The 21,558-nt window shown below is 42.0% G+C and overlaps 1 protein-coding gene across 2 annotated transcripts in view; it reads right to left on the bottom strand.

Annotated features, from left to right (window-relative positions):
• The window catches only part of cnksr3 (cnksr family member 3), a 185,084-nt gene that overhangs the window by 124,392 nt on the left and 39,134 nt on the right, over positions 1-21,558 (bottom strand). The window contains exon 2 of one of the 2 annotated variants that reach the window (XM_060831564.1): positions 12,403-12,566. The exons of the other annotated variant lie outside the window; for it this stretch is intronic. Within the exon in view, the coding sequence (XP_060687547.1) occupies positions 12,403-12,566 (164 nt within the window). The remainder of the gene's footprint in view (positions 1-12,402; positions 12,567-21,558) is intronic. 2 annotated transcript variants of the gene reach the window in all.

Raw genomic sequence — 21,558 nt, 5'->3', positions numbered from 1 at the left:
AAAAAAAGTCTTGACTGGAAATGTAAACTGCTTTTCACCTTTCAGACCCAGCATTTTCTATTAGATCAGATATCCAAAATGTTTGTCCTTTGTTTTCAAAACAAAAACAACAGAAAAGTGATATCTGTCCCTTATTCACAGTCACCCATGAAACTATCAAGGGCACGAAAGCATTTCTGTGGAAATATTCAGATTTCATTATTAGTGGGAAATGTTTAATTTGCACACAGTATGCTCATTCAGAAGTCGGTTTCTTTGTGCCTCCTCCTGCTGTGGTCTGCTGAAAAGCAGCTTCTGAAACATAAATAATGGGTTAATTGGCTCATCACATGATCCACTCTTGGCATCTGACCATACATCCAACCATAGTAACTGCAAGATGATTCTCAGCCTTTGATTTAAATATATGTAAATCATTTCCAATCCTTGTGGATTGCACAGACAATAGTCTACATGTTTTGTAAATAGGTCAGTCATTCAGGTGACTGTCTATGATCGGTTTTAGGGTTAGGCCAACTCATTTCATTGTCTTTAGACTTAAGCTATTGCGACTCAAATAGAGACAGATGTACAGCACGAATCAGACCCTTCAGGCCAACTCATTCATGCCAACCAGATATCCTAACCTAATCTAATCCCATTTGCCAACACTTGGCCCATATCCCTCTAAACCCTTTTAAATATTACAATTGTACCAGCCTCCACAACCTCCTCTGGCAGTTTATTCCACATACACACTACCCAGTGCCTCTCATCCTCAACTTATGCCCTCTAGTCTGGACTCCTCCACCCCAGGGAAAAGACCTTGTCTATTTAGCCTATCCATGCCCCTCATAATTTTATAAACCTCTATAAGGTCACCCCTCAGTCTCTGACATTCCAGGGAAAACAGTCCCAGACAATTCAACCTCTCCCTGTAGCTCAAATCCTCCAATCCTGGCAACATCCTTGTAAAGCTTTTCTGAACCCTTTCAAGCTTCACACCATCCATCCGATAGAAAGGAAACCAGAACTGCACGCAATATTCCAAAAATGGCCTAACCAATGCCCTGGACAGCGACAACATGACCTCCCAACTCCTATACTCAATGCACTGACCAATAAAGGAAAGCATACCAAACGCCTTCTTCATTATCCTATCTACCTGCAACTCTACTTTCAAGGAACTATAAACTTACACTCCAAGGTCTCTTTGTTCAGCAACACTCCCCAGGACCTTACCGTTAAGTCCTGCTCCGAGTTGCCTTTCCAAAATGCAGCACCTCGCATTTATCTAAATTGAACTCCATCTGCCACTCCTCAGCCCATTGGCCCATCTGATCAAGATCCTGTTGTACTCAGAGGTAAGCTTCATAGTTCTCTACACCTCCAATTTTGATGTCATCAGCAAATTTACCAACTATACCTATGTTCACATCCAAATCATTTATACAACAGATTAAAAGTGGTGGACCCAGTGCCAATCCTTGTGGCACACCGCTGGTCACAGGCCTCCAGTCTGAAAAGCAACCTTCCACCCTGTCTTCAACTTTCAAAAGAGTTCTGTATCCAAATGGCTAGATCTCCCTGGATTCCATGAGATCTAACCTTGCTAACCAGTCTCCCATGAGGATGTTAGCTGTTTTACCAGTTGCTGGTTTGCATCACTAAAATGTCAGTGAATTTCAGCCCAATTATTACATACAGCACTGCACTGTATCTAGTGATATTATTATAGGTATACCAGTCCATTAAAGATTATTGTGTATTTGTGGGATAGGATGTGACGTTTGGAAAATGTGCAAAAGAAACCTATTCATGCATAATGATTGCGCTTTGCCAGTTATGTATTGGGAAGTGCATTCAACTGCTTGTAAGAGTATTAGGAAGTCAATTACAACCAACTATATGGCACAAGTAGAAAGTTAACCATTTCCATACAACTATTCGTATTTGTAATGTGGCATTAATCTCCACAATGCCTCACAGAAGTAACTAGATTTGGCAGACAACACAAGGCAATACTAGGATGCAAGCTTTTTTTAAAAACCTTGTTTATTGATCAGTATTTTATAAGTGATGTGAGTGGGCATTTGAGCCTGAGATTAAGGGAGAAATTTAAAATAGCTGAATGATTGGGTGGGGTAAATTAGGAATAAGAGGCCAAATTTAGAAGAGTGCAGAGATGTGTTAGACTTATATTCCAATGTTTCCACAAGCTTTAATTCATCCAAAACGATATTGGTCATGTCTTAATTTTCTCAAAATCCCATCACACATTACACCTGTGCTCAGTAACATATGGCTCCTGAGAGGAGCACAAAAGTCCAAGTTAAAACTCCTGCCTTTTAATTATTGTGGCCTCACTGCAATATTTCTTCTGTACTCTTCATTTGCGGTAGCAATAACAAATAGATGGATAAGAATTCCAGCAACCAGTGATAGACAGTATGGAGGATCTTGGTGACAGAGAAGATATGGCTCCCAGCTCAGCTTAGTTGTGAATAGGATTCTGAAGTTGTGAACACTGGTTTCACCTCAAACAATAGCCAAAAGCAAATGGGACAGGATCTATAGCTGAAAAAAAATGTTTGTGCAAGGACACAAGACAACAGACCAGATTTTGCAGCCCACATCAAAAGAACAGTAAAAGCTTCCTACAAACATCCGGCAAATTTTCTGAATGATGGCTAGTACAATTGATAGATTATTTTCAGCATGGCATCCTCTCCAGTGGATCTAAACTGTCAATGGGAAGCAAAATTTCAAGATTTCTCAAAAATCAGACAAAGGAACTCTTAAGGACAGAGTCTAAATCAGAGTATAAAATCATGTACAGAAAGCAAAATAAAGATGGAATCAAAATGAGGTTTCTACGCTTCCTGCTTTATCTCCAATAAATTAATGTGTGACAGAATGATACTTCACAATTGTAAAATTAACAATGTTTAACAAGTAACTTATTCCTGAATACAGCAGTCCCACATACCTCTGGTGTGTTTAATGCAATTACCCAGACTTTGCAAAGAAATCTATTAGCAAAGATCTGAGGAGGCCAAGGGTATACCCAGCAGTAACTTCTGGTTTTTTAGGTGTAAATGCTACTGTTCAATTTACTCCTTACATTGTTAGAGTCACCATTTAGAGCAGCCCAGTGGCTAGCACTGGTGTTTCACAGTGCCAGGGAACCGGATTTCTTTCCAGCTTTGGATGATTATCTGCATGGAGTTTGCATATTCTCCCTGTGTCCATGTGGGTATGCTTCAGTTTCCTCCCTCAGTCCAAAGATGTGCAGAGGAGGTGGATTAGTCATGAGAAATGCAGGGTTACAGGGATAGAGTAGGGAGTTAGGGCTAGGTAGGGTGCTCTTTGGAGGGTTGATGTAGACTCAATGGACCGAATGGCCCGCTTCCACAATATAGGGATTCTATGATTATTCTTCAAGCAAAACAGAGTGTGTAATAGTTTATTTGAAGAAGTCATTTCTGTGAATCCACCACGTACCCAAAAAGTAAAATGACAAAACAATTGTAGCAACAAAGGTGATGGGAGAGGAAAATATCAGAAAAGAAGTTGGGTATCGTCTTTACATAATTGGAATCCAATATTTTCAGATATTGATCTTATAGGCGGTCTGAAGACATGAATCAGAAGTGTCTAAGGATAGATCACACAGGGACGCTAAGGTGAAATGATCAAACTAAGGAAGACAAACCATAGTAAGACACAGTATCTGACTGAATAAATAGTAATTGTTACAGTGGTGAGCTTTCAGAGGTTGTCTTTAATTAATGTGAGATGAAGAGGTTAGGGGGAGGAAGAAAAAGGAAGTTGAAATCTGCTTGACAGAGTGGTTTGATTGTTAGAAATCAGAAAGGGGCCACAGACATTTTCATTGCTCAGGTGGTTATACTCAGACATTGGCAGCAGTCTATGTCTAAGTCTCACAGTGGATAGACTATGGACTTCCAAAGTTTGTGACAGACAGGCTGCAGATAGCTGTACTTTAAACTATACATTTTCAGATTGAAAGAAGGTTGGAGCTCTCAAGAAAAGCCAAAATCAATATTTCCATTCAGACGTGAGGCTCATTTGATTTTTGCAATCCGTTTGATCATAAGAATAAGCTTTGACAGAAGTGTTTCTGAGGCCCATATCAAACAGATACAGAAACAAAAAGCAATGAATGACTGAACAGGAGGCACAGAAATGCTGTGATAGGACTTTGATAAGGGCATTTTAAAGCTGCAGTGAGGAAACCCAATTGAAGAAATTAGGAAGTGTTAGAGAAAACAGGCACGGTTTTGAGAAGCACATGGCCTTGCAATGTATAATCCAACATTATAGGCAAAATGTTTCTTGAAGGGTATCCAAAAAGACCCACCACCGGGGATATATTTCCCTCCCCACTCCTTTCTGCATTCCGCAAAGACCGTTCCCTGTGACTACCTGGTCAGGTCCACGCCCCCCTACAACTCACCCTCCCATCCTGGCACGTTCCCCTGCCACCTCAGGAACTAAAAAATCTGTGCCCACACCTCCTCCCTCACCTCTATCCAAGGCCCTAAAGGAGCCTTCCACATCCAAAGTTTTACCTGCACACCAACTAATATCATTTATTGTATCCGTTGCTCCCGATGCGGTCTCTACATTGGGGAGACTGGGCGCCTCAGAGCAGAGCGCTTTGGGAACATCTCCAGGACACCCACACCAATCAACCACATCGCCCAGTGGCCCAACATTTCAACTCCCCCTCCCACTCTGCCGAGGACATGGAGGTCCTGGGCCTCCTTCACCGCCACTCACTCACCACCAGACGCCTGGAGGAAGAACGCCTCATCTTCCGCCTCGGAACACTTCAACCCCAGGGCATCAATGTGGACTTCACCAGTTTCCTCATTTCCCCTTCCCCCACCTCACCCTAGTTCCAAACTTCCAGTTCAGCACTGTCCCCACAACTTGTCCGGACTTGTCCTACCTGCCTATCTTCTTTTTCACCTATCCACTCCCCCTTCTCCTCCTTGACCTATCACCTTCATCCCCTCCCCCACTCACCCACTGTACTCTATGCTACTTTCTCCCCACCCCCACCCTCCTCTAGCTTATCTCTCCACGCTTCAGGCTCACTGTCTTTATTCCTGATAAAGGGCTTTTGACCGAAATGTCGATTTCGCTGCACTTTGGATGCTGCTTGAACTGCTGTGCTCTTCCAGCACCACTGATCTAGAACTTGAAGAGTATCAGTCTACCACAGGGTTTGGATCTCAAGTTAACTTTGCATAGTTCTTGTCAGGCTTAAGGTGCTAAGGTGGCTGAACATTTCACTCACCCTCCCACTCCACCAAGGACACGTAGGTCCTGCGCCTGCTCCATGGTCAAATCCTAACCACTCGACACCTGGAGGAAGAATGCCTCAGCTTCTGCCTTGGGACCCTGCAATCACATGGGATTAATGTGGATTTCACCAGTTTCCACAACTCCCCCCACCTTATCCCAGTCCCAAGCCTCCAACTTGGCACTGCCCTCTTGACCTGTCCATCACCAGGGCAGCACAGTGGCTCAGTGGTTAGCACTGCTGTCTCACAACGCCAGGGGTCCGGGTTCGATTCCAGCCTCGGGCAACTGTCTGTATGGAGTTTGCATATTCTCCCAGTGTCTGCGTGAGTTTCCTCCCACAGTTCAAAAATGTGCAGGTCAGGTGAATTGGCCATGCTAAATTGCCCACAGTGATAGGTGCATTAGTAGGGAGTACAGGAATGGGTCTGGGTGGGTTACTCTTTGGAGGGTTGGTTTGGACTTGGAGGGCCAAAGGGCCTGTTTCCGCAATGTAGGGAATCTAATCTAAAAAATCCTTTCCCATCTATCGGAAAGTCTGGACTTTCTCCTTGTATCTGTACCTCACCACCACTTTTTCTCCTACCCATTCATGGGATGTGGGCATTGCAAGCTAGACCAACATTAAAATGAAGTAACAGTGGTGACCTACCTTCTTTAGGTTTTTAGGTACTCTCAATTTGCTGTTATGAAGATTTTTCCAGGGTCTTGACCTAGTTATAGTAACTGAACAGGAATCTAATTCCGAAATAGACAGTGAGACACTTGGAGAACTACTTGCAGTTGTAGTGTTCTCAAGCATCTGCTGTCCTTATACTTTTAACTGCTTCTGTGAAGTGCTGTGGGATATTTTAACATATGCTTTATAAATTGAAGTTATAGAGTCATACAAGCGTACAGCACTGAAACAGACCCTTTGGTCCAATTTGTCCATGCCAACCAGATATCCTGACCTTGCTGCTATCATTCTTGAACAGTTCTATTTGACATTGAAACAAACAAAGTCATCAAGCAGTTAGGACCTTGGTTTAATGACTCATTTAAATCAGTAGCTCCAAAAATATATGCATTTTTGAGGTACCACAATTTAAACTAATGATTATCATTACACACCTCAACAGGATAGAGAATAGTCCAGCTAAAGCAGCAAGGTACAAATTAGGTGTGCAATAGTTAGTCTTATCTTCGAATGAAGAACTCATAATACTGTTTCACCAACCCTAAAATGTATGATTCATACATCCAAGTCAAAATAAATGGAGAATGTAACAGCCTTCCCTCAGTAAGGCAATCAAGTTATAGGAAATTCAGGAGATGGCTGCCAAAAGACAAGGAATGTCTAAACTAACCAACTCCAGTAGCTGTAGATGTCCTAGTTCTTGAATAAAATTAGCTACAGTCTCAAACTCTTCACTAATCCTTAAGCAAAAAAAAAAGAGATTGAATACGTCAAATAAGTCCTATGAATCTCTCAAACATTATGTCAGAATTTATGCCAAGAACATAACTTTGTACAATCCTCCAAAGTTACTGATTTGACCATGGAACTCAAAGCCATTAATAACTAGGACCTACTATAACAGCATTCCTAGACTGCAAGAACATTTTTATTTTGTAAAATTAGGGCTCATTTTTCATAAAGGAAAATCAGTTGGGTAATAAATACATTCCAAGTTAGATATTGTTAATGAAAAATGAATACCATGCAAATTAAACGTATTCATGGAAAAGAGGACTGCATTATTGAAGAGATATATATGGGCACAGAGTACAAGATTCAAGTACTAATGGCAAATTTGTACCCTATGTACACTTATGCTAATATGTGAAGAACTTTAATGTTAAAGTATAAAAATCCATCGGGATGTTGCCAAGGAGAGGTAACTAAAGTTTCAGTGAAGTAAATTTACCTTTTTTTAAAAAGGTGCCTTAAAATGTTGTGAATATGCATAGGAGAAGATGATGTCCTTTGGAGATTCAGTGAGGATTGAATTAACAATTTATCGTTTTCATTAAAAGTAGGAGATATTAAAGACATTTTTATTTTACTGGAAAATGGTACATGGTGTCAAAGAACTCTTGAGGCAAAGACTATTGCATCTTTTAAAAGCAAAAAACTGGATAAACAAAGGAAGACAGGTTTAAGGAGAGCCCAGGAGGTCGTAGTATTACTCTGGGACAATCTTAGCAATGAGGTGCCACATGCATAATAAAATGGACAACATTCAATGGATCTGTGTAATAGAAAGAATTGTAAATCTCCTTTTTTCCACATACACTGGGGTTGAACTTTCCCTGCCAAGGGGAGATGGACATGTTTCCATACAAGGAGTCAATTCCTGAAAGACAATGCTGGGCTTAATTCACAGTTCATCATTTGACTCACTTCATTCTGATGGGAAAGCAATTAACACAATTAAGAAGTTTATTTAACTCTGCATTTTGACTTTGCAAGCAATGCATGGATCCAAGATATTTTTTTAATCTCGTTGGGGTGAAGGAGACAAGTGCACAGCGGGAAGTTATTGATCAATGGGAACTGACCTGCTAGCAATAGTATGAAGGCTGAAGTTAGTAAGCTTGTGGAAAGCCACAATGAAACGCTAGCATTTTCTGGAGTTATTGCATTTGGGTGAATGCATGGTTTTCTAAGAACAGCAACTTTGTTCACAAATACCAAGTGCCCAAGTTCTCTGTGCTCAACTTCAACATTTTGTCTACAAGTATTTGTGATCAAAATGGGAACTACTTATTTCACTATCGTTTGAACACACTAAGAAGGAAATGCAGTTTGCTACAATCCAGTAGCCACAGTAACAGAAACAGCAACTTTAACAGCACTGGATTTATAATAGTTATATGCAGGCTGTACACAAAGGCAAAGGAATGGGATTTCTGAAGAGGATAATGTCATGCCAACTCACATTTTTTAAATAAAAAGACATAGGGAGCTCCGTATGTCTTTAACAGGAGACTCCAATCAGGGCTCCTTCATAAATGCCGAGCCAAACAACATTGTGATAGATCCCTTGTAGAATAGAAAAGCCATGAGAAAGCAAATCATTTATTTTCCATAGTAGTCTGCTGCTGAACAAGGAACCTCGATTATCTGAACACCAATTACCCGAAAATTTGATTATACGAAGGTGATCTTGAGTTCCGATGGAAACATTACACCAAAGACATGGTTTCCAACAGTGATCGCATCTTTTGTTTAGAGTGATTAAACAGGAACCGTCTCCAAAGGACAGCCTGCCTGCCCTCTCTCTCTCTCCTCATACTTTCCCTGGAGTTCTACAAAAGGGGTGCACCCTAAACCCTCCTTCCCCAGATAATCTCTCCAACATTGTCCTGTAAAGGGCAAAGGTGGAACCTGTCAAAAAGTTGCGGTAAAAAAGTTGTGTGTGGCTGTGTGCACTTGCGCAATATGGAGGCTTACCCCACAAAGGCAACTGCAGCAGTCTTGTTGTTGGTGTCCAATCCAGCTGCCCCGGAGAGGAGGTGGGGGTAGATGTTGCACGGTGTTGGGGCAGTGTTGCATGGGGTTGTGGGCAGGGGCAGGTGTTGCATGCGGTTGGGGTTGGGGTTGGGGGCGGGGCCTCACCCATGCTGTGCTGCTGCAGTCTTCTGAACAGGGAGCAGACTTTAAAAGCTCCGAGCCCCAGAGGAAAGGTATTTAAAATCGGTTAACCGAACGAAATAGCACCTGGCCATCAAGTTTGGATAAATAAAGGTTCCCCTGCATTCCGAAAGTAAAGTTCCAGCATCAGCGACAGATCCAGCAGTGGAACAAGGGGGTTGTAGCCCTCATGCGTCATATACAATAAGTGACTCAAAACACCAGTATCTTATGCATTAGGATTTCCGATGATATTGGCTTTGACATGAATGAGGGCAGTTGGACCCAGAAAGCTGGTAACTTCACATAAATTTCCCTTTAAAAAATGTAACCTATTTTTCTAATAAATTTCTAATAATTTCTTCAACTCAGGCCTCCACCAGTTCAGGTGTAGGGACACTCCTAATGCTCCACAAGAGGGTCTCACGTAATTTCCATTAGTCCAAGGGGTGTCTTGATTTTAAGCAATCACTATCTGATGAGTCATGTGTCTTTGGTAATTGAAAAGGCTTCAACGTGTTGATGTGCAGATGGTCTGTGGCCACCACAAGAGCATCATACATAGGTCTGCATCAGATATCAAGGGTGCTACCATGATTGTTTTATCCAACATTACAGATGTTCTCTCTATCAAGTAGCCTCAATGGCAGGACCCTAGAAAGCAGAGGATGGCCAATCAAGACCTGACTGCTGGCACAGTGAGGAACTCAAAAAGTATATAGAGATACAACAGGAACTATATCACTACAGCATCACCAATGGAGCAAACCAATGCGCTGATTAAGCTGAGGCCCCACTGTCTTGATAGATTCAGAGACGTTCTTCAATATGACATTGGAAGAGATTCTAGAATTGTCATATCATGCTGTGTCCAGCACAAGGCACTGAAGAGGGGACTGAAGCTGTTGCAAGAGAGATGGAGAGCATCCTAAAACCACCAAAGAGAAACTTGATGTATCATGGGTACCATAGAGATTTAACTGCCAGAGAAGTAAATAACAGACTCTCCCAGCCAAGTTTCACCTGAAGTGTGTGGCGGCAATACTTAGAAGCTTTCCACCAAGATGCTGGCATAACTACCACACCACAAATGGACCTCCTTATCACATTCACCCAGGAGCCAGTCGTAGTTACGAGCTTTCCTCAAAGCCGATTAGGGCGCATGGTATTCGGGGCAAGGTACTAACTTGGATTGAAAGTTGGTTGGCTGACAGGAAACAAAGAGTACTCATAAACGGCTCCATTTCGGAATGGCAGGCAGTGACCAGTGGGGTACCGAAGGGATCAGTGCTGGGACCGCAGTTTTTTTTTCACATATATGTTAATGATATAGAAGATGGTATTAGTAATAACATTAGCAAATTTGCTTATGATACTAAGCTGGGTGGCAGGGTGAAATGTGAGGATATTAGGAGATTACAGGGTGACCTGGACAGGTTAGGTGAGTGGTCAGATGAATGGCAGATGCAGTTTAATGTGGATAAATGTATGGTTATCCACTTTGGTGGCAAGAACAGGAAGGCAGATTACTACCTAAATGGAATCAATTTAGGTAAAGGGGCAGTACAGAGATCTGGGTGTTCTTGTACACCAGTCAATGAAGGGAAGCATGCAGGTACAGCAGGTAGTGAAGAAGGCTAATAGCATGTTGGCCTTCATAACAAGAGGGATTGAGTATAAAAGCAAAGAGGTTCTTCTGCAGCTGTACAGGGCCCTGGTGAGACCACATCTGGAGTACTGTGTGCAGTTCTGGTCTCTAAATTTGAGGAAAGACATTCTGGCTACTGAGGGAGTGCAGCGTGGGCTCACTAGGTCAATTCCTGGAATGGCGGGACTACTTTACACTGAAAGACTGAAGCGACTGGGCTTGTATATCCATGAGTTTAGAAGACTGAGAGGGGATTTGATTGAGACATAAGATTATTAAAGGATTGGACACTCTGGAGGCAGGAAACATGTTTCCGCTGATGGGTGAGTGCCGAACCAGGGGACACAGCTTAAAAATACGGGGTAGACCATTTAGGACAGAGATGAGGAGAAACTTCTTCACCCAGAGAGTGGTGGCTGTGTGGAATGCTCTGCCCCAAAAGGGCAGTGGAGGCCCAGTCTCTGGATTCATTTAAGAAAGAGTTGGATAGAGCTCTCACGATAGTGGAATCAAGGGTTATGGAGATAAGGCAGGAACCAGGATACTGATTAAGGATGATCAGCCATGATCATATTGAATGGTGGTGCAGGTTCGAAGGGCAGAATGGCCTACTCCTGCACCTATTGTCTATTATCTATTCTATTTTTCAGGATGAAACTGAGCCAGACAAATGGGGTATGCAGCAGAGAGGAGGCACGACAATGCCAAACTCAAACCTAAGCCTTCATTCAAATAAAAGACTACTTAGGAAAAGACACAGCTTTCAACCAAGAGCTTTGGATGACTCATTGTGAATTGCATCCACAATGTTGTCTTATTCAAGCAGTGGGAGCGGCATGGTAGACAAAATGGCTGAGCTGTTTATGTAGTAAATTAAGAAACATCAGTCTGCAAATGAGTTTAAAAATCCTTACATTTCGACCTCCCTCCTGTATGGCGAAGTAACAAAAATAAAACCCCCCGGTAAGAGTTCTGATTCAGCCTTCCTTCGTAAACTGCTCTCTCTTACTGAAAGGAAAGTGGAAATGACGCTGTACACTAAAAAGAGCAAGTCAACAAGAGAACTGATGTACCCAAACCTTCATGTCCTCAAAATAATAAAAAAAGAAGTTGAAAGAAAACAATTCATCGACATTCATGATCCATGTTTACAACCAAGTGCACGAATGCTATCCACCTCGACCATTCCTTGTGGTAGCAAACCCCTACATTCTTGCCACTATTTCTCCAGAATTCCATATTAAATTCACTAGTGATTATTTTATATTCAGAGCCTCTAGTTTTTGGACAACCTGCAAATGAAAACACCTCGAGGTTTGTACTCTCTAAAACGCTTTTTGATTTTTAAAGATACCTATCAGGTTTCTCCACAGCTTTCTCCTTCCAAAGATAAAGTTCAGTCCAAATCACCTTTATAAATTGTTGGTACTCCGGAGATCCACAAACCTTTGGAGAATCTAGTCTAGAAGTTATTCCAATAAAATCATCAGACATGGTGCTCCATAAGTAATGAAAAACAAACTTGTGTCATGGAAATCTTTTGTATCAAATATTTAATCACATAGATAAAACAACAAATAATACATTAAAAAGACAGGGTTACTCTTAAGAGCAAAATAGATTATGTCTTAAAAATAAGAAACCCAATGAATTGGCTACAGTGGAACGAGTAAAAAATGAGGTCTGCAGATGCTGGAGATCACAGCTGCAAATGTGTTGCTGGTCAAAGCACAGCAGGTTAGGCAGCATCTCAGGAATAGAGAATTCGACGTTTCGAGCATAAGCCCTTCATCAGACAATTTTGAAGAAAATAAAACCCTACCAAAGCACAAAGCAGATCCACAGCTTCCAGGATCAGTTCTTGGTGACCGATGCGAATTACTCCTAATTCTTCAAGGTCCTGGTGAGTAATCTGTAGGAGCTGCTCACCACTTATCTTCTCTCGTTCAAACTGGCAAGCGTAACACTGTAAGCAATCATCCAGCCCTACATAATAAAGTGAAGATATTAAATAATTAATAAGATTTATTTGTACAGGAAAGTTTATTTACCTTCAAAAGTACTGATTCATGCTGACTTGATGCTGCAAAGCTCAGTTTTCAAAACAGTTAGACATGGACATAAACAAGCAACAACTTGTATTTGTAGAGCAACTTTAACAGTCAAACAGAGATGCTTCACAGAAGCATGAGCAAACTATATTTCACAATAAGCAATATAAAAAGTGAATAGTAGCTGAAGCAGTAAAAGTAGGTCAAGTAGGACTCCTTTGAACTAGAAAAAGGCCAGAAGGTAGGCAAAGCAATGTAACATTTTCAATTTCCATCACATGCCAGCAGAACATTGAGAAGTGTGCAAGTGAACACTCAGGCTCAAGTGACTGTGATGGCTACACAAATCATCCAACAGGGCACTTGTGACAAGTTAAATGACCATCTGGGAAAAGTACTGGAGTGCTGTTGATATACCTGTTAATATTCAGCACCTAAAAAGAGAAAAAAAAGGCAAGGAAAAAAAATACCTATCTCAACAGGTGCTTGGCCCTGAAAACAAATTATAATTAACCTCAAATCAATACAGAGACCTTGAATGAGAAATATAAAAATGATCCCAGTTCAAAAGCAAAGGCTCCAGCAACATTTCCTAAAAGAGTACAACTTAAAAAAAAGAAACACTGTGATGCATGTTCATAATTGAAATCAAGTATGTAGAAACACAAGACCACTCCTGGTTAGCCACCTCCTGAGCCTGGTTAAGATCACAGCTAACAGGATCAAAACAGTTAGCAGTCTAGAGGTTGTTCAAAAACAAAAACAGGGACAGGCCAGGTAATTACACAGATTACCTAGTCGGACGTCAATGGTAGGGAAATTATTGGAAACATTTCTCAAAAGAAGAATTTGTCAATGCTTGGGAAGGGATTGATCAGGGTGGTCAGTATTGGCTGGCCAGCATTTACTGCCTGTCCTTAGATGCCTTAAGGTGGTGATGGTGGTGAGCTGCCTTCTTGAACCACTGCAGTCCACACGCTGTAGGTTGACCCACAATTCCTTGCAGGTGGGAATTCCAGGAATTTGAATGTGGAAAGTGTAATTATAAGTTGGCAGATGGCATGAAAACTGATGTGGAGTGACGAGAATGGTCTCAGGCTACAAAAATAAAATGGATAGAAAAACTCAGCAGATGTGTTGAAAAATCAGAGTTAATGTTTCAGGTCAACGGTCTTCCTCAGAACTTTGTGAAACTGGAGTTGTAAACTATATGGGATGAATCTGAGGCGAGGCAGTAACTGAGGAATGCAATATGGGCTGTGGAAGAGAGTTTTAGCAAATACTTGGTTGGACACCAGGAACAATAATGAAATTAAAGATTATGGACAAGGAAAATGATTGGAAGAGGAGAAATCCGGTCAGAGAGAGAGAGCAGCCCTTCAAAGGTATTCATACCTAGAGTTCTGAGGAAGCGTAACTCAACCTGAAATGTAAATTTAGATATCTCGTCACAGATGCTGCCAGACCTGCTGGAACTTTCCACTAATTTGTTTTTGTTTCTCATTTACAACATCCACAATTCTTTGAGTCTCAGGCTCCAGTCAGATATTGAACATCTGGTAAATTGGGCAAAACAATGACAGATTGAAATTTAATCCGGATAAGAGAGGAGTGATGCATTTTGGGGCATCTAATAAAGGAAAGATATACACAATGAAGTGTAGGTCCTGAGGGAGTACTGAGGAACAGAGGGACCTTGGTGTACAAGTCCATAGATCCCGGAAGGTATCAACACAATTAACCAGGGACAAGGGATCATACAAGGAGATGCACTTCATTAACCAGGACACTGAATATAGAAGCAAGGAAGTCACAGAATCATAGAGATGTACAGCATAGAAACAGACCCTTCAGTCCAACCCGTCCATGCCGACCAGGTAACTCAATCCAATCTAGTCCCACCTCCCAGCACCCGGCCCATATCCCTCCAAACCCTTTCCATTCATATACACATCCAAATGCCTCTTAAATGCTGCAATTGTACTAGCCTCCACCACTTCCTCTGGCAGCTCATTCTATACCCATACCACCCTCTGCATGGAAAAGTTGCCCCTTTGGTCTCTTTTATATCTTTCCCCTCTCACCCTAAACCTATGCCCTCTAGTTCTGGACTCTCCAACCCCATGTCCCTCAATTTTGTAAATCTCTATAAAGGTCACCCCTCAGCCTCCGACGCTCCAGGGAACACAGCCCCAGCCTGTTCAGCCTCTCCCTATAGCTCAAATCCTCCAATCCTGGCAACATCCTCGTAAATCTTTTCTGAACCCTTTCAAGTTTCACAACATCTTTCTGATAGGAAGGAGACCAGAACTGCTTGTAATATTCTAACAGTGGCCTAACCAATGTCCTGTACAGCCACAACATGACCTCCCAACTCATGTACTCAATACTCTGACCAACAAAAGTTCTGGTTCCCATGCTATCAGAAGAAGGTCATTGTATTAGAGGGTGCAGAGTAGATTCACTAGAATGTTGCCCGGGATAAAAAGTCTTAACACAGGAGGAGGAGAGACTGGATAGGCTGGGTTTCTTTTAGTTGGAACAGAAAATGTTGAGGAGGTTGGGGAAGTGGGGGTGGAATTTGATGGAGGTATAGAAAATTATAAACATAGACAGGAGTTAATCATGAGAATCTCTTCCCCATGGCAGACATGTGCAAGACCAAAGGCAAAAGTTTAAAAAGGCGAGGAGCAAGTGGTTTAGGGGAGATCCGAACAATTGTTTTTCCAACCAGAGTGCGGCAGATATGGAACGTGTTGCGTGAGGGGGTGGTGGAGACAGGTACTCCTGCAACATTGAAGCAGCAACTGGAGGAGTACTGAAAATGCCCAGGCGTAGGAGACTATGCACCAAGTATAGGTAAATTGGATTAACAGAGTTTGGTGCTTCTGGGTCGACATAGACATGGTGGACAGAAGATCCTGTTTTTATGACTGCATCACTAACTCCATATATCACCTTTCTCCATACCCTTTAATACCCATCTCAATTTTAAATTAATTCATCACTAATTTAGAGTCAGATGTATAGCACGAATACGGACCCTTCGGACCAACTCGTCTATGCCGATCAGATATCCTAACCTAATCTACTCCATTTTCCAGCACTTGGCCCATATCCCTCCAAACCCTTCCTATTTATATACCCATCCAGATGCCTTTTAAATGTTGCAATTGAACCAGCCTCCACCACTTCCTCTGGCAGCTCATTCATCATTTTATGTAAATGATTTGGATGTGGGCATAAGAGATTATAGTTGGTAAGGTTGCCGCTTAGGTCCCTTTTAAATTTTTTCCCTCTCATCTAAACCTATGCCTTCCAGTTCTGGACTCCCCCACTCCAGGAAAAAGACTATCAATGCCCCCCCCCCATGACTTTATCAACCGTTATAAAAAGTCACCCTTCAGCTTCCGACACTCCAGGCAGAACAGCCCTGGCCTATTCAGCCTCTCCCTATAGCTCATATCCCTCCAACCCTGGCAACATCCTCGTAAACCTTTTCTGAACCCTTTCAGGTTTTACAACATCTGTCCATTTAGAAGACGACCAGATTCACATGCAATATTCCAAAAGTGGCCTAACCAATGTCTTCTACAGCTGCAACATGACCTCCCAACTCCTGTACTCAATATACTGACCAATAAAAGGAAAGCATGCCAAACACCTTCTTCACTGTCCTGTCTAGCTGTGACTCTACTTTCAAGGATTTATGAACCTGCACTCCAAGGTCTTTTTGCTCAACAACACTCCCCAGGACCTTACCATTAAGTGTATAAGTTCTGCTACGATTTGCTTTTTCCAAAATGCAGCACCTCACATTTATCGAAATTAAACTCCATCTGCCACTCCTCAACCCATTGGCTCACCTGATCAAGATCCCATTTTAATCTGAGGGAACCTTCTTCGCTGTCCACTACACTTCCAATTTTGGTGTCATCTGCAAACTTACCAACTATAATCTCTTATGCTCACATCCAAATAATTTACATAAAATGATGAAAAGTAGTGGACCTAGCACTGATCCTTGAGGCACTCCACTGGTCACAGGCCTCCAGTCTGAAAAACAACCCTCCAACACCATCCTTGTCTTCTACCTTCAATCTGTTCAGTATCGAAATGGCTAGGTTTCCCTGTATTCCATGTGATCTAACCTTGCTAATTAGTCTCCCATGGAGAACCTTGTCGAACGCCCTACTGAAGTACATATAGATCACGTCCACCATTCTACCCTCAATCTTTTGTTGCTTCTTCAAAAAAGAAACCCAATCAAGTTTGTGAGGCATGATTTTCCACGCACAAAACCATGTTGACTATCCCTAAATCAGTCCTTGCCTTTCCAAATACATGTAAATCCTGTCCCTCAGGATTCCCTCCAACTACTTGTCCACCACCGGCATCAGGCTCACCTGTCTATAGTTCTCTGGCTTTTCTTCAACATCTTTCTTAAATAATGGCACCACGTTAGCTAACCTACAGCCTTCTGGCACCTCACCTGTAACCATCGATGATACAACTATCTCAGCAAGGGACCCAGCGGTCACTTCCTTAGCTTCCCAGAGTGCTGGGGTACATCTGATCAGGTCCTGGGAATTTATCCATGTCTATGCATTTCAAGACAGCCAGCACATCCTCCTCTGTAATATGAACATTTTTCAAGATGTCACCATCTATTTCTCTACATTCTAGACCTTGTTCAGTAAACATGGATACAAAATACTAGTTTGTATCTCCCCCATCTCCTGTGGCTCCACACATTGGCTGCCTTGCTGATCTTTGAGGGAAAAAGTGAGGTCTGCAGATGCTGGAGATTAGAGCTGAAAGTGTGTTGCTGGAAAAGCGCAGCAGGTCGGGCAGCATCCAAGGAACAGGAGATTCGATGTTTCAGACATAAGCCCTTCTTCAGGAGGGGCTTATGCCCGAAACATCGAATCTCCTGTTCCTTGGATGCTGCCCGACCTGCTGCGCTTTTCCAGCAACACATTTTCAGCTCTGATCTTTGAGGGACCCTATTCTATCCGTAGTTACCCTCTCGTCCTTAAAATGTGTTTATAATATCCCTTTGGCAAATAGGATTAAAGAGAATCCAAAGCTATCTCATGTCCCCTTTTTGCCCTCTTGATTTCCCTCTTCAGTATAATCCTACTGGCTTTACACTCTAAAGATTCACTCAATCTATACCTGATATATGCTTCCTTCTTTTCCTTGACTAAAACCTAAAATCTCTTGTCATCCAACATTCCCTGCACCTACCAGCCTCTCCTTTCACCTTAACAGGAATATACTGTCTCTGGACACACTCATTTCTGAAGGCTTCCCATTTTATAGCCATTCCTTTATCTGTGAACATCTGCCCCCAATTAACTTTTGAAAGTTCTTACATCAAGGAGCAGGAGAATTGACATTCCAGACATAAGCCCTTCATGAGGTTTATGCCTGAAACATCTTTTCTCCTGCTCATTGGATGCTGCCTGACTTGCTTTGCTTTTCCAGCACCACACTCTTGACTCTGATCTTTAGCATCTGCAGCCCTCACTTTCTCCTTTTGAAAGCTCTTGCCTAATACAGTCAAAATTGGCCTTCCTCCAATTCAGAACTTCAACTTTTAGATCCCGCCATTACTGGAAGAGTGTTCTATACTTGAAAAAGGTTGTGTGTGCAATTGTATTTCTTAACTTTATTCTTGAAAGGCTTGGTTCTAGTCCTCAGACGGTATGCTGTAGTTCAAGACTCCTTAACCTACAGAAAGACTTTGTCCCAAATTCTCCGTTCTGCTCCCCTTAATATTCTTGAAGATTGAGTCAATTTACCTCTTTATCTTATGTACAACCCAACTTTGCCTTCTCAATTTAACCCTAGCAATCTAGGCATCATTTGGCTAAATAAATGTTGCACTCCATTCAAGGCCAATACATCCGTTCTAAGGTGTAGTGCTCAGCAGTGCTCTGAATACTTGATGTAGGTGTTAACCAGAGTTTGTACTATTGAAGCACGACCTCTTACCTCCACTGGAATTCCAGTCCTCTCCATGAAAAGCTGAGTATTCCATTTGGGTATAATAATTCCAATATTCAGTGCAAATCTCTGTGGAGCTGAATTTATTTTATCACCTTAGCAATTCTTTGTATCTTTGAGTATCTGTGCTGTTGCATTTCTACAGTTGTAATTTGAAGTTTTATTCTGTCTTGCTGTGGCTATCTTTTTGACACGTGTTTGCACTCAAAGGTAGTGACTTTTTTACTAATACTAAAATTTTCTTTAGAACACTTCCCATTATTTAACATCAATACCAGTAACAGTGTTGCCCACTTTACTGCAGACAGGACTTCTTTCATCCCACCGAAGTTCCTGATGAAGGGCTTATGCTCGAAACGTCGAATTCTCTATTCCTGAGATGCTGCCTGGCCTGCTGTGCTTTGACCAGCAACACATTTGCAGCTTAGCTTTACTTAAAATCAGGAATCTTAGTCATTGTTTTATGCTTCCTGCTTCCAACTAAAAGCTGGGAAAATTCAGATCAACTAGAATCTGTTTCTCTGCAGAGTTCAGATTAATGGTCTTTCATCAGAAATGAACAGAAATACAGATTCAAGACTTTAAGGCAGTAGTGGAGGGGAGAGCACAAAAAGTAGAAAATATGTCAAAGTAGAGGGCAGGGGAAATTAAAATAACAGAAGTTTTCACAATGCAACAGCTAAACATTAGTATGGACAGTGAAGAAACAAGGGTTGTGCCCAAGTCAGGTGTGAATTGCTTAATGTGAATTACTTAATTCACACTATTCAAATGCAACATGCAGAAACAAATGGAAGGCAGAAAGATCAACCCAGCAAATAAAGGAAAGTACACAGAACAAGATGGAGGCAGGTCAATTGTCTTGTTTAACCATATCCTTATAATTATCAGGTAAATGTTCCTGCTCCATTCAGCCATTGACTAAATTTGACTCGAGGGTGTGTTGCTGCAGAAAATCTTCCAGACACACAGCAAATTCATCCCTTTCAAGGCATGTATTCAGACACGTTGCAAACCACATTAATAAAAAAAATTAAAAGTTCCCATCAAAATTGCAATGCTACAATACAGCTGCCATATACACAAAAGCAAATATCAACAGGAATTTGATAAGGTCCTGGGGAGTGCTGCCAAACAAAAAGACATTGGAGTGCAGGTTCATAGATCCTTGAAAATAGAGTTGTAGGAAGATAGGATAGTGAAGGCAGTGCTTGGTATGCTTTCCTTTATTGGTCAGAGTAAAGAGTACAGAAGTTGGGAGGTCATGTTGCAGCTGTACATGACATTGGTTAGGCCACTGTTGGAATAGTGCATGCAATTCTGGTCTCCCTCCTATCAGAAGGATGTTGTTGTGAAACTTGAAAGGGTTCAGAAAAGATCTATAAGGATGTTGCCAGGGTTGGAGGATTTGAGCTATAGGGAGAGGCTGAACAGGCTGGGGCTGTTTTCCCTGGAGCGTAGGAGGCTGAGGGGTGACCTGATCATGTGGCGCTTGGGTAGGATAAATAGGCAAAGTCTTCTCCCTGGGAGAGTCCAGAACAAGGCGGCAAAGGTTTAGGGTGAGAGGGAAAAGATATAAAAAGATACCCAAGGGGCAACTTTTTCAGACAGAGGGTGTTCAGTGTATGGAATACGCTGCCAGAGAAAATGGAGGAGGCTGGTACAATTACAGCATTTAAAAAGGTGTTTGCATGGGTATGTGAACGGGGTTTAGAGGGATATGGGCCAAGTGCTAGAAAATGGGACTAGATTAGGATATTTGATGAATTGGACCGTGCATTCTGTTTCCATGCTGTACACATCTATGACTAGTATGTTAAGCTCCTAGTTTCATTCATTTTGCTAACGTGTGTCATAGAGCTGAGTCATTGAGTCATAGAGCTGTATAGCATGGAAACAGACCCTCTTGTCCAACTCATCCATGCCAAACAGAAGTGCTAAATTACTTTACTCCTATTTGCCAGCATTGGGCCCATAATCCCTTTAAGTCTTTCCTATTCATATGCCTTTTACAAACATTGTAATTGTACCAGCCTCCACTACTTCCTCTTGCAGCTCATTCCATACAAGTACCACTCTCTGCGTGAAAACGTTGGCCCTTAGGTCCTTTTCCTATCTTTCCCCTTTCACATCAAATCTATGCCCTCTAGCTCTGGATTCCCCATCAGAGGTAAAGACCTTGTCTGTTTATCCTATCCATGCCCCTCATGATTTTTAAAACCTCGATAAAAAGGTCACCCTCAGCCTCCAACGCTCCAGGTAAAAATACCCCCAGCCTATTCAGCCTCGCCCTGTAGCTCAAATCCTCCAACCCTGGCAACATCCTTGTAGATCTTTGTTGAACCCTTTCAACTTTCACAATGTCCTTCCCAAAGCAGAGAAGCCAGAACTGTATGCAGTACTCCAAAAGTGGCCTAACATGTACAGCTGCACCTTGACCATTCATGTCTACCATCTTATTCCCCACATGTTGCATTTGAACGCACAGTTCATTTACCTTGTTCCTGATACAGCAAGTTTATTTAGGGCGCATCTCCACAACTGTGGCACTCGTGGCTCAGTGGTTAGCACTGCTGCCAGGGACCTGGGTTCAATTCCCACCTCAGATGTCTGAATGTTCTGGTTTCCTCCCACAATCCAAAGATGTGCAGGTCAGGTGAATTTGACCACTCTAAATTGTCCATATTGTTGGGAGCATTAGTTAGGGGTAAATGTAGGGGAATGGGCCTAGACGAGTTACTCTTCGGAGGGTTGGTGTGGACTGGTTGGGCCAAATGGCCCGTTTCCACAATAAGGAATTTAATCTAAACATGTACTTTTGCTCTAAATTTTACTCTGTTCATCTTATTTTTCTCTTCTAGTTTAATTACATTAAACCATTGTTAGTTTCCTCCATCTGTTGCACCTAAAGCACA

This window comes from Hemiscyllium ocellatum, chromosome 10 (assembly GCF_020745735.1).
Source record: "Hemiscyllium ocellatum isolate sHemOce1 chromosome 10, sHemOce1.pat.X.cur, whole genome shotgun sequence".
Lineage (NCBI taxonomy): Eukaryota > Metazoa > Chordata > Chondrichthyes > Orectolobiformes > Hemiscylliidae > Hemiscyllium > Hemiscyllium ocellatum.
The sequence above is the reverse complement of the archived record's forward strand: the minus strand, read 5'-3'. Positions and strand labels throughout refer to the sequence as shown.